The 12,457-nt window shown below is 36.7% G+C and overlaps 1 protein-coding gene across 1 annotated transcript; it reads right to left on the bottom strand.

Annotated features, from left to right (window-relative positions):
- Positions 1-315: 315 nt before the first annotated feature.
- On the bottom strand, positions 316-8,549 carry LOC112460546 (endoglucanase E-4-like). Its single transcript, XM_025025277.1, has 10 exons — positions 8,147-8,549; positions 7,373-7,626; positions 4,681-4,918; positions 4,324-4,602; positions 3,666-4,006; positions 3,189-3,438; positions 1,157-2,892; positions 934-1,068; positions 639-731; positions 316-557 (listed from the first exon to the last, which is right to left on the bottom strand). Exons 2-7 carry the CDS (start codon positions 7,412-7,414, stop codon positions 2,579-2,581), a joined length of 1,464 nt encoding a protein of 487 aa, XP_024881045.1. The 5' UTR covers positions 7,415-7,626; positions 8,147-8,549; the 3' UTR covers positions 316-557; positions 639-731; positions 934-1,068; positions 1,157-2,578.
- Positions 8,550-12,457: the final 3,908 nt, after the last annotated feature.

The raw sequence follows: 12,457 nt of genomic DNA, 5'->3' as shown, positions 1-12,457 counted from the left end.
TGCAATCAGGTGTGTGCGTACACCACGAATCGAGACAATTGTTTTCTGGTCTTCGCAAAAAACACTCATATTCCGAGGCGCAGTTCAAACCTTTGCATGTGTCGAACCAAGTTTGCACGTCTGCAAGCAATTTGTCTTCGTTACGTGCAAATTTAACAATTTTGTGACATGTATAAACTTAGATCGGGTATTTTTTTAAATGTTTTTATTAATTTAAAATTGTTACTAATAATTAATATTAATATTTAATATTTAATAATTAATATCTTAAATATATATTTTATAATAATATTTAAATAGTTTTGAATGTGCGTAAAAACCCTGTGTGAGAAAATACGTGAAAAGATTGAGTGAGAATTAATTAAATTAATTATCTTTTTGCTTGATGTGACCTTCCGCACTTTCGCAACTTCTGATAAGTTTGCAGGGTGGATTAACGCAATACGTTTCTCGCAAAATGCAACTTTTTCCCGAGGGACACTCAGAGCCGGCGCAGGAAGCTGCACCCTCGTGATACTCTTTCTCCGATACGCAACGCGCTAATTGTTGCTTGCACTCTGAGAAAGTTTTAAAAATGCATTATCTGCATTTCTAAAAAAAATATAGGTATAATTATTTTGTTAATAGGTGTTAATTACTCCCATCCCAATGACATCCTCGCACTTTAACGATACATATGTGTCCCTTGCTGCAACGAACGGTGTCGCATATTTGTGGTCCCTTCAACGATTCTAAAAATAATCCAAGCATCTCTCTTTCATACTTGTACAAATATATTATTGCATTCAAATATAATTAATGCAAAATATTTTAAATTAATTAAAAAAGATATGGAAATGTCCAAAAGAAGAGGATATTAAAGTGGAAAGTAGACAAATTTCCATCTGACAGAAAACGAAGCTGATCTATCGACACATTCTCCTCGAACTTTACCTTTTCTCGACTTAGAGCAATACAACATGCCGGGGCAGGGTGGATCCTTGCACCAAAACCGTCGTTTCACGCATTGGCTACCGTTCTCACAACGTAGATAGGCGCATCCTTTCGAATAATCACTTCCCGATTCTCCTGTCGCAAGTTATCGTAATTTTTTGAAGAAAGAAAGCAAAGTGTATAAAGGTCCATAGAATTTTGCTTAAATTTGGATTAAACTTACCGTTCGCGAAAAGTTGTTCGGAAAGCAAGAAGAAAAGAAGGCACGTTAAGTTGCAGATAAAAATGTATTCGCGTCGCATGGCGACAGCGCTGATAGCACTCGCTTATTTCAATTGCACCTGTGCACCTGTGCCGATACAGCTATAGACGTAATAGCGTGTAATGTAAGCGCAATTGTAACGAGAGCCGCCGCATGGAAAAGAGTATTGTCAATACAGCAGTTGTCGCTAACGTTACGCCTCGTTGAACGCTATTGGCACGTCGTACGGATCACAAAGGAGAAATATTATACGTAAAACATGTACGTTCAATAAGTCTTACTTTATTCTCGCATATTTCGTTTTTGAAAAACCCCGGCACTTACAGAGCGTAAATTCTTGGTGTGATCTTTGCAAAATTATCGATGTTTTCACTTCGCGTCGGAAACTTGTATCCTCGATGACACGTTAATACGATCTATTAAAGAGACAACTATGTACACAGTCTGGTCACGTAACAAAACACATTGTGCAAGCAATATTTCGCATAATTATCAGACTTGATGACGAGAAATAATAACGAATTAATGATTCAATCTTATAAAATATTTCTAGAGAACGGAATATAAAAATAGTAGTAACGGTATTTTGTCAGCGATCAATTGTTATAAGAATTCTACGAAGAACATTGTGCTTAATGCGCAAATATCTATCATAGAGAGATAATATGTATTGTCCATTATTGTCACTTTTGTCTAAAAGCTATTTCACTATTTGTTTTTGTTTATATACATGCGATCGATATTGTACTATGTGACTCAGCTCGCGCACGTATATACGTAGGTTTACGATCGATGACAATCTATAGGCATTTTTTTGCCATAATGTTACAATTTTGTCAAGCTCATCTAAATCGTTATAGTCATCATCGGACTGCAAATAAATTGAATTCTTATCATTTTTTAACAAAACGCTTTATTTACAAGCGGACATTGTCTTGATACGTTCGCATGTTAACTTTTAGTTTCTACCTCGAGGCAATCAATCTACATTTAATTAAATACCATTAACATAGATAAAATATTTTCTATGTAAATTTAATTTTAAAAAAGTTACATTAAAACAATCTTAAGATTAATGACGTAAAATCTCAGGTATATATCCATTATTTCAAGATACTATATCACGCTTGGTTTTATTGCTTTACTGCAGCATATCAACAATTATAGACAGAGAGAGAGAATTTACTATATATATAATATATATACTTGTATATATAATTAGATTTCTAACGCAACATAAAATTAACGTTACAAGTCTTGCAAAATTAAATCAATACGTAATTCTTTATATTAAAAAGTTCTTTCGTATTTCACCACAAAGAACCAGCGAGAATCTCATTTTCACATGGAAATTCGTCCATATGCTTCGATTAAAACTACGTATTAGTTTCCTTTCGACGATCTTCTACTCGTATCCGTACTCTTTAATTGTAATTGCAGTAGCCCGGCGAGCACGCTGGTAAAACCAGCGTTGTAATCCAACGTGACCTCCGTATAGGCGTACTCCTCGCGACAATCTTTAAACGAGTCCACCTCGTCCGGTCCGGAGACTAGAGCACCGTAGAGAATCTGTGGATTCGGTGCGTTCTTGCTGAATTCCTGCCATCCGCAGGATGCCGGTCTATTGGGGCAAGAAGACGCGGCATGGTGCGGCTGTTTCGGCGAATTTTTACCGTACCCGACCACGTAACTTCTTCCTGGAAAATGCACAGATTCAATAATGAGCAAAGATCAAAGAAAAGATGAATATTCATTTACAATTCATGAAAAACGGTAAAAATTCGTTATAATTATGTATTGATTAACTGCCAGATTTTTATTTAATGGTGTAAAAATGTTTAATGCTTAATCAATGATATAATGATTAATGACGAATTAATGATATAAAAATAAAAATAGAGAAATAGAAGTTCCACGAATAGTGGGTTGCGGTAACTAAAGTGATTTAATTAGAGTTTCGTCTCTCTCTGAATATTTTTAACTAAGGTCTTACCCGCTCCACCAAGCATATAGTCAATTTGTTCTCTGGCGAATTGGCGGTATTCCTGCGAGTCGTTGATTTCCGGAGAATCCGCCGCTACCAGGCAGACGAAGGCCACGTTAGCGGCGTGAGAAAGAGTACCGGACTTATCGATGAACAGAAGGCCCTTCGGGGTGCGTTTCTGTTGCCGCACCGAGAAGTCGCAGAACGCGCGGGTGGCATTCTGGTACTCGGATTGTCCCGTCAATTCAGCCAGCAACACCTACGAAAAGCAAAAAGAGATGATGTATGTAGCCGAAAATATCAGAAGATATATTACTGCTTAGCAAACTATCCACAACCTTCCTTTTGTGATCAAGAAACTTCGCTATTTATTTTTAACGTCAAATTCGCCGAAAAACGGAAGCTCTTTCTCAACAAATAAATTACGTTAGCAAAATCAATGTGTCAGTAGAATAAAAAATATAATATATAAATGGGAAGTCTCACCTGGATACCGGCGACTTTTTTGTTGTAGAAGAATGCGTTCGGTCGTTCCTTGAGATGGAAGTGCTGATAGTGATGCACCGCGTCGTCGAAGTACTTCGTGTCTCCGGTCGCCTTGAACAGCCAAATCGCAGCCCAGGCCAGCTCGTCGCCGTAATCCGTGCTCTCGTAATATCGCTCGGCGCCGCGTATCGCCTCGTGATAAAGACCGCGATAAACGTCCGCGAATTTGTACAGATCCTTCGCGTGCTCGAGACACTTGGCGCTGTACTCGGGATCGACACTGCTGAAGACGATGCTCGAGGCCGCGAGAGCGGCAGCCGTTTCGCCGGCGAGATCCGAACCTACGATCGATCAATGGCAAATAGAACATATTAGACGGATGCAAATATATAACGAATATAATAAACGTGAAATGAAGAAGTTAAATAAAGAAATAAATAAAAAAAGTGAAGAAATAAATGAAGAAATAAAGAATAAGTTCAAAGAAATTGAAACTGGTAGAAAAATGGCACTGATATTTTACTGGTATAAATAGATAGTCATAATGTATAATACATAATATAAATTAAACTAAACGCGTTTACATTTAATAATGTATTTTTTCGTTTCTACTTATTTTTCGAAACGTTATTTGAAAAGAGAGATGTATTGACATTACCAGGATGCTCCGCATCAATCTTGTAGGTCGGTCTAGTGGTGTTCAGCTCCTCGGGTCTCCCCCAAAACATATGATCGATGGGAAAATCGCCTACTTGCCCATACAGCACGTTCTCGCTTACGTGACACTTGATAAAGTAATCGGTAGACCATTTGATAGCTCTACGAACTTCGTCGAGTTGACCGGCGGCGTCATAAGCCTCCGGCCAGTTGACCGCTCCCCAGGCTAAAAGCGTCGTCGTGAAAGCCATCGTGAAGCCGAATTTAACGAAGTCACCAGCTGGTAGAATAAGAATAAATAATTAATTTTGCAAATTATCCAATTAAATAGCGATCTAAAACGCAACTGATTTATTACCATCGTAATAGCCTCCGGTTAGATCCTCGCCATTCGAGCCGCGGTCGTGCAACGCGGAATCGCCTCGCCACGAAATTCTGTTGTTCTTCGGCAGCTTACCAGAACGCTGCGCTTCGTAAAACAATAACGAGAGCTCCAAGACTTGAGCGTAATCATTTCCGTTCTCGAGTGCGGTCGCGTTTTCCGTCGAGACAGCGTTTATCTCGCACGACGTCGCAATCAATATTGCCGACAGAATCTGTCGATAAATCGCACATTAAACATTAACAAGGTGTTTAATATCATTGTCGCATGGCCGAACGTTTACGAAGAGCGCGCCTAATGATTACCAGTGCACGTGTACTAGACGAACGAGCGCAATATAGGACAATGTCGTGTAGAGTCTTAAATTTTGCATGTAGACTACAGTCTCATAACATAATCTGCGTGTACGGTAATCTGCGCAATCAAGGGGTTTACGCTCCGGGGAAAGTAAGGTCGGCTTCTCGTTTTATCGAGGAGTCGAAGGAAGCGAACAAAATTTTGAACAATTTTCAACATGACATCATATATTTCCAATTCGACAATTATGCCGATCGACAATCAGATTTTCATTTCGAGTAATTTCGAATTGCCTAACGCGACTAAAAAAAATAATGATGGAATAATTCGCGATGGCTATATACGCAATTAAAAATTGAGGAATGCTGACATTTTTTTATACTTGTCTTCTCCCGAGTTTGAAGGATTCGATTCTGCGATAACAATCGTTTTAATAGACAATCGAATCATAATAATTTCAAGTCACTTTATTTCTTAAGTGAGTAAAAATAATAACACAGAAAAAAGCGATTATAGCAAATCTAGTCGTAAAATGTGGTTAACTAACAATTGTTGAGGCGAAAGCTATATTTTTTGCAGCGAGAGCTATAGATTAGCAATAGTAGCAAAACCTCTTTTATTAAAGTTTTGCTACCATTGTTAAATTATAGCTTTCGCTGCAAAAAATATAGCTCTCGCTGCAAAAAATGTTAGTTATCCATATTTTACGACTAGATTTGCTATAGTAGCTAATTCTTGTTTTCCGTGAATCAGAAAAATTCACATCGACAACAAAGTAAATGCAGAAATTGAGAAATAATATGTACAAACGCTTATCTTTCTTCTCGTTCGTAAATTCGAAGGATTTGACTTTGGGGGAAAAAAGAGATGCTATTTTTTGCGAAATAGAATATATCTTGTGTGCGTATTACAGTCATATGTGTGTGTCTTGTTAAAAAATTACGACGGCACAGGAGGATACGTGTACACCTTTGTTCTTCGCTTATGATGTATCGTCGATGCGACGATACCGCGCGAATCGCTACGATAAATCCGCAGGACCACGTACAAGCTACGTGACGAACTTAAACGCGATTCATTTGCGAGCTTCCTTCATTCACGAGGCTTCATTAGGAATTAAGTTCTCGCATTCTCGTACAGCTGCGTCTACCGTGATTAAAGCAGAATGCATTTTGTTTGCGCAATAAAAACGGTCTCTGTCGCCATGATGTTCGCGATAATCTAATCAGGACGCGTCTTTATATAAATCATTTAATTTGAAAGAGGCTTTATTTCGGAAACATGAAGATTGATTTTCAAAATATAAAAAAGATTCCACTTTAATCACTAAGATAATTAATTTCTATCTCTTCTGAAGGCTAAAGATTTTGGAGCAGCGTGATTAATTGATCCACACGCGCATGTAATCGTTATAGTTTCAGCAAATTATTCGGCGCCGTTTAGATTTAGAATATATATTTCTATAATACGCCGCGAAACGTGAGTGAATTCGAGAAACCGGTATGTTTAAGAAGGAAGGAAGAAGCGTGCTTGGAGCCGCGTTTGATCCCGCTTCCTCGTCGCCAAAGCGTTCTCCAGGTTTCCGAGAAGTCCTCGGTTCGTCGTTCGTGTAATTCCTGTATGACAAACGCCAATAACTTCGGCAAATATCGGCCTTATTGTAAACTCGCGAATTCCTACGCGCGTGAGAACTTCTCTCGCGAAACGTTTTTGAAACAGTCCAAAATGAGAGGAGACGTCTCGTTGTCCAGATCTCGTCAAGTTTGTCACGCGAATTATTAGGAATTTGGACGAAGATAGTGATTAAACCTTTAAAGTGCTCATATTCGACAGAAATTATAAGCTGACAGATTTTTAGTCTTGTTTTATTATTTATATCTAAACGATTACGCAAGTTTATGTGTAAGTCTAGAATACGAGGAGATTTTCTGATATGGAATTTTGACAGATAAAAAAAAAGCTGATTAGAGAATGTTCAAAGATCGTTAAAATTTAATAATAAATCGCAAAAGCAAACTAAAAAATGTTCTGCTATAATTTTCATCGATGCAAAGACCAACGATGTTGAAAAGCTTGATGATAGCAATCCGTTGAAGATAATCAAATAAAATTGTCACATTTAAATGTGCAAAGCTGATCCCAATAAAATCTCCACGTTAAGACAGAAATGATAAATAGCGACATTTAGGATCATTCAAAGATCTCTTAATCGCTTGCGATTTTTTTATCTCCTTGTTTACGAGATATTATTATTTTGTCGCGATTTTTTTGCGGCATTCCGTCGCGTTCGCATGAGATAACGCGACTTAATGCAGATATGCAACAGGTAATCGCGAGTGACCATCAAGAACCACCGGCCGGGAAAACTCACCGTGACGCACGTGACGAAGAGGTTCATTCTGTCGAGCTTCATTCTGCCGCGATGCCGTCGCGATGCTGTCGTCCCGGAAGCGCGAACGCGACGCGACAAGGCGAAGGTGCGCGCCGGTCACGTCGATTCAGAAACCCTGTGCGTGTCCGTTACACCGCGACGTCGACGCGAATCGGCATAGCACACCTTGGCACACGAAAGCGTCGCGCCCTGCTTCGCGAAACGCGCCAAGTATCGTCCGTTTCTCTCCAAAGCTGAAAACGAATTCTAGTATAAAATTCGAGAACAAATATAAGAGATTTCCGCCAAGAGATAAAATTCGCCGTTCAGAATAAACAACTAATGAAAAAAAATATGGTAAATGTGTTTTGTAATGTGTCCCGCGATGCTGGACTGATCACTCTTTTAAAATCTCGTGAAACGTGGACGTGGATTCTTTTCTATCTATTTATGTTTGATAACATAAGTAATAAAAATCACGTACATGTATAAAATATTAGTCGAATGAATAAAATAGCATATTTTTGTGTAGAAAGTGCAAAAGATATATGCGTAAAAGAAAACGAATTTACAAACTCACAATCCTAATTACAATAAATCTAGATCATGATCAGAAACTGGAACCGGCATATGATTCAATGCCGCACAAGCACGTTTTCTATAAATATATGTATAAATGCGAATTGATATCCACAAAAACTTTCTTCGAGAAACGTGTCAACTGTAAAATGCATATCCCGTGTTGTCAAAATTAATGTCGAAATTCGAACTCACCGCAGTTTCTCCGGTTCTAGTTAGCGCCGCCGGCTTAAATCTCACCGATTGTCTCGCATCGTGATCTCGTGGAAGACTCGCGGAAGACCGAGAGTGAACGACGATCGCGGAGACCGTCTTGTTCCTCGCGTTACTTCTTATAAGAGGCCAAACGTCGCCTCTTCTACCATCGGCATTTGTATACCCAGGCACTGACAGAATGTGCACAGGTTGCGTGCTCAAGTCTTCTCTCGTTCTACCGTCACTTCGATCGCTCGCACCTCTCGTCTGGCTATCTCACTCTCCCACTCCCCTACGTTTTGTCCACCACGCCGATCTCCTTCTGTCGATTGTATTTAAATGCGAATCACGCCGCTATCTCTACGATACGTGTGAGAGGTTCGGTCGGAGCGATTCGTGAAGAAACGTGAAAAACGCCGAATCTCTTCGACATGATTTTGACAGAAGAAATGATGCCAAAGTGGAAAAATCTGCTATAGAGCTGATATGCAATTTTTACATTACATACGTGTATTGCTAATTTTTAAAATATACATCTTCGACTTTGAACATCGCGTTTAGAATTGCAAATATTATTGGAAGTAGTTGTGCTACGTCCGATTCTTTAGAAATGTTTCTTTGAAAACAAATGCGAACATCTTTATTTATACGAGGATTCATCATATTCACTATAAATTTAAATATTCAGAGTAAACCAACAATCGTTATTGCCTTTATTATCTTCAAAATAATGAGAGATATAAAAAAGTTTCTATAAGAATTGTACACTATAAAAAGAAGAAGATTACGGTAGTTTATTATCAGGGATAATGATCGGTGAATGCGTAGCAATATGGTTGATAAATTGATCATATTTTATCAAGGAAAATCGCAATTTTTACATTCAAAGGCTGGTAATAATTATTGATTTAACCTATATGTGGAAAGTTGGCGCCTTACACATACTGTATATTTATATACGTATGTTTATTATTGATATTCAAGAATATCGACTCAACTGCCAAGCTAGCGAAGATACACCATTAGCGAAGAAATGATTGCAAACCGCATTTACATGAAATCGTTACGACATTGATAGCATACACATAAAGTGATAATCTATACGCGTAAACACATCACTTACATTGAATGTAAAATTACTTTATAATTTGAGGTCAGTATTAAATGAACTTCACCGAATATTAATGTCGATATTATCATACTCGAGAGCTGCATAAGTTATTAGGCCGCTATGCGCGTCGTTATAGAGTCATTTACGTCGAAACATGAAGATGGAAATCTAAAGATCAACTAACACAATCAATGTGCTTTCTTCGTTAATAACGTGACAGCATTTAAGCAAATTGAAGTATGTAATACTCAAATAAAAAGGAGAAGTTAACCACTCGTTAAAAGCTATATGAGAAGATCAAACGGCCACAAATTTGGTCTGTGTGTTTTTATAAACTCTATATTTAGTTAATTTATTCATCATGATACCTATTTAATTTTTTCGTCTCATTGTACTCTTTTCTTACTAATTTTATAATTTTGAACTTTACTTTCTTTCTTTATATTTTATTATGTACTGAAGAAGACTAAGTACAGTCGAAATATTCTAACTGTTTTAATGCTATTGTCAATAAAAAAGATTTCTTTTTAAACTAACATTCTTATTGTGCTCGTAATTTATAATATACTCGCCGTTTATATTACTCAAGCTTTAAATATGTTGATCTTATAACTGGAAATTTTCCTTTACGAATAAATTACATGTTGTCAACACATTATTGCAATCGAAAACATTCCTCCGCCGTGTGCGGTTGAATGTCAAAAATTTGGAACTAGTTATAATCCTGCCTAAAATTTTTTTCAAGAAGAGGCTGACCTTGCATTATTAAAATTAAGTCGAGTGATTCTAAAGAATACTAAATCCTCATTCATTGCAATTTACTCTCTTTACTTGCGAAAGTATTATTAAACATTTTGTGCAATACGGTTCGCGCGCGAGAGAGAAAGCAAGGAAAAAACAAATGTCTAAGATTATTTCCCTCTTCCTAATCGTAGGAAGAGGAAAAATGCAAAATATACATGTATGAACGTGAAGTCTCCGTGATTATTTGTGAGTTTCATCCGTCAGGAAAGTAGCAATCTTCTCGACGGACACGCTCGGGAACTCTTTCCAATTGTGCATATCGCATATGTAATAATGTATTAGCGAAAGAAGTAAGTAATATTTTGTAAGATTTTACTGAAGAAATTGAAGTACTTTTTACATTTTGAAAATTTGCCCGCAAAGTATAAAAGAAAGATTTTATTACTAAATCTAATTTGAATAATTATATACAAGTAGGAAAAAAAGAACAAGACTTCTCGATATTTTTCCACAAGTTACTAAGCACATTTTCATAGAATATATTTAATAAATTTATTGTTACTTTATGGTACTTCCTCATTTTTTTATGTTTATCGCAAATCTTCATCATTAATAGATTAATCGCTACTCCATCGTTTCATTTAATTTGTTTTATTTTTTTCTATAAAGTCCATCGAAAGTGATAATGTACTATTTCGTTTATTATTTTGATTATTTATAATTGATTATCAAACAAAAGATAATTTAATGAAACCACTATCACAAATTCTTTTGTTAAATTAACTGTCGTAATTGAGATATCACATGTTGATTATCGTTATGCACACACTATGTTATCGGTTATTAAGTGTCATCTCTGATGATAAATTTAATAATTGATTTATTGATCCCAGGATTGCAAAAGTTTGATCGATTAACTTGATCGAATAACTTACTAACCGACTGATTAATGAACTGTCTGAGTGACTGACTGATTTAGCCGATTCAATGACGATTGTAAGTGACTAAAAGAATGAAAAAGTGGGGATGCACACGGGAAGAGAGGCGACTACTCGTCTCGCATACGTGATGGCACGACGAATATTATATCACCATCACCATTGTCGACGTCGCTGCCGTCGATGTATCGCAAAAGATTAATTTTTATTTTTCATATTTGTTAGACAGTTAGACCATCATCGGAATCATCAAACCGTACCAGAATAGCATGTGAAGAGACCTGAATAATTGATGTGCTGACAACCTAAGAAAACACCTAAATAATTGAGGTGCTGACAACTGATTATTCTTATATAATTAGTTATTGTTATGCAGAAATTATGAAGCGAAGAGATCTTCATCTTCGTGCAGAAAAGACGGGCAGAGAAATAAGTAATTCAATTTTTTTCAAATTTTTTTTAATTCGCTAATTTTTATACGTTGCACTTGAACAATATGATTGTAGAAGTGCAATTTTTTGAAATACAATACTTATATAAACCGAGATATGTGTCAATCTTGGAGACTATGGAATCTTATTTTAATTAAAAGGTGAAAAGACACTTCTTCTCCTGAACTTTTTGGAATAATTGTTTTAAGCCCAAAGACAATTCCCGGAAATTTTAATGTTGTTCTCTCTTCGACTTTCGAATAATTGAATGCCGGCACTGGCATTGATTATCTCAGGAAGTCGAGTGAACGTAAATGGAAACTCGGGCAATTTCAGCACAGCGGTTTAACCGCTGCATACAGCTTTCACTGGACACGATATTCTTATTCGAATCTTTCGTTTTCGTTCCACTTTGCAACGAATTAATGGCCGGCGACCGGCGCCGCACCTGGCGAAGGTAAAAGACATATATATATTTTTTCTGAGAACAAGACTCACGCTTTACCGAGCTCAAGGTTTCCGAAATTTTACATTACACAACGCTTCTTGTCTGATTATTGTAACAGGTATTTGCATATAAATTACATTTCTCGTGCTGTGACAAAAACCTCGCTATACATGAGTCATTTGTGTGGCACGCAAAGAATCTGACTACGTGTTCGATATCGATTGAGGGAAATCTGTTTTCTTTACGGGTTTATTTATAAATTACCCACACACAGCGTTTGCATACAGCTACATATATAATTCTAAAAAATTTTACCCACGATTTCTTAAAATAAAATAGGGTATGAATAAAAAATATCTGAGATATTGGAAAGCATCATGTAAATGATAGGTATATATCAGTGTGTTACATTTTTGCACGTTTGCCGAACGCAATCGATGGCAATTCCAACAAAAATGTAGAGAGCTATTACCGCAATTTTTTTTATATTGCTAACATTTGCTCAATACGAAATTGAGCATTACTCGATCTCTGAACATTATTGCACATTTTATGACATGATTGTGTTAGTAACAATAATAAACTTATTACTAGACACATACATATATATATATATATATATATATATATATATATATA

Source organism: Temnothorax curvispinosus, unplaced genomic scaffold (assembly GCF_003070985.1).
Source record: "Temnothorax curvispinosus isolate PA1 unplaced genomic scaffold, ASM307098v1 QBEX01010630.1, whole genome shotgun sequence".
Taxonomy (NCBI): domain Eukaryota; kingdom Metazoa; phylum Arthropoda; class Insecta; order Hymenoptera; family Formicidae; genus Temnothorax; species Temnothorax curvispinosus.
Note: the sequence above shows the minus strand (reverse complement) of the source record. Positions and strands in the feature narration are given on the sequence as shown.

Bases quoted from the DNA above. Each gene is read 5' to 3' on its own strand.
- LOC112460546 (XM_025025277.1), bottom strand. From the start codon at position 7,414: ATGAAGCTCGACAGAATGAACCTCTTCGTCACGTGCGTCACG. The intron at 4,007-4,323 runs GTAATGTCAATA...GATCGATCGTAG, and splicing joins GATTGATGCGGAGCATCCTG to GTTCGGATCTCGCCGGCGAA. The intron at 3,439-3,665 runs GTGAGACTTCCC...TGCTTTTCGTAG, and splicing joins AAAAAGTCGCCGGTATCCAG to GTGTTGCTGGCTGAATTGAC.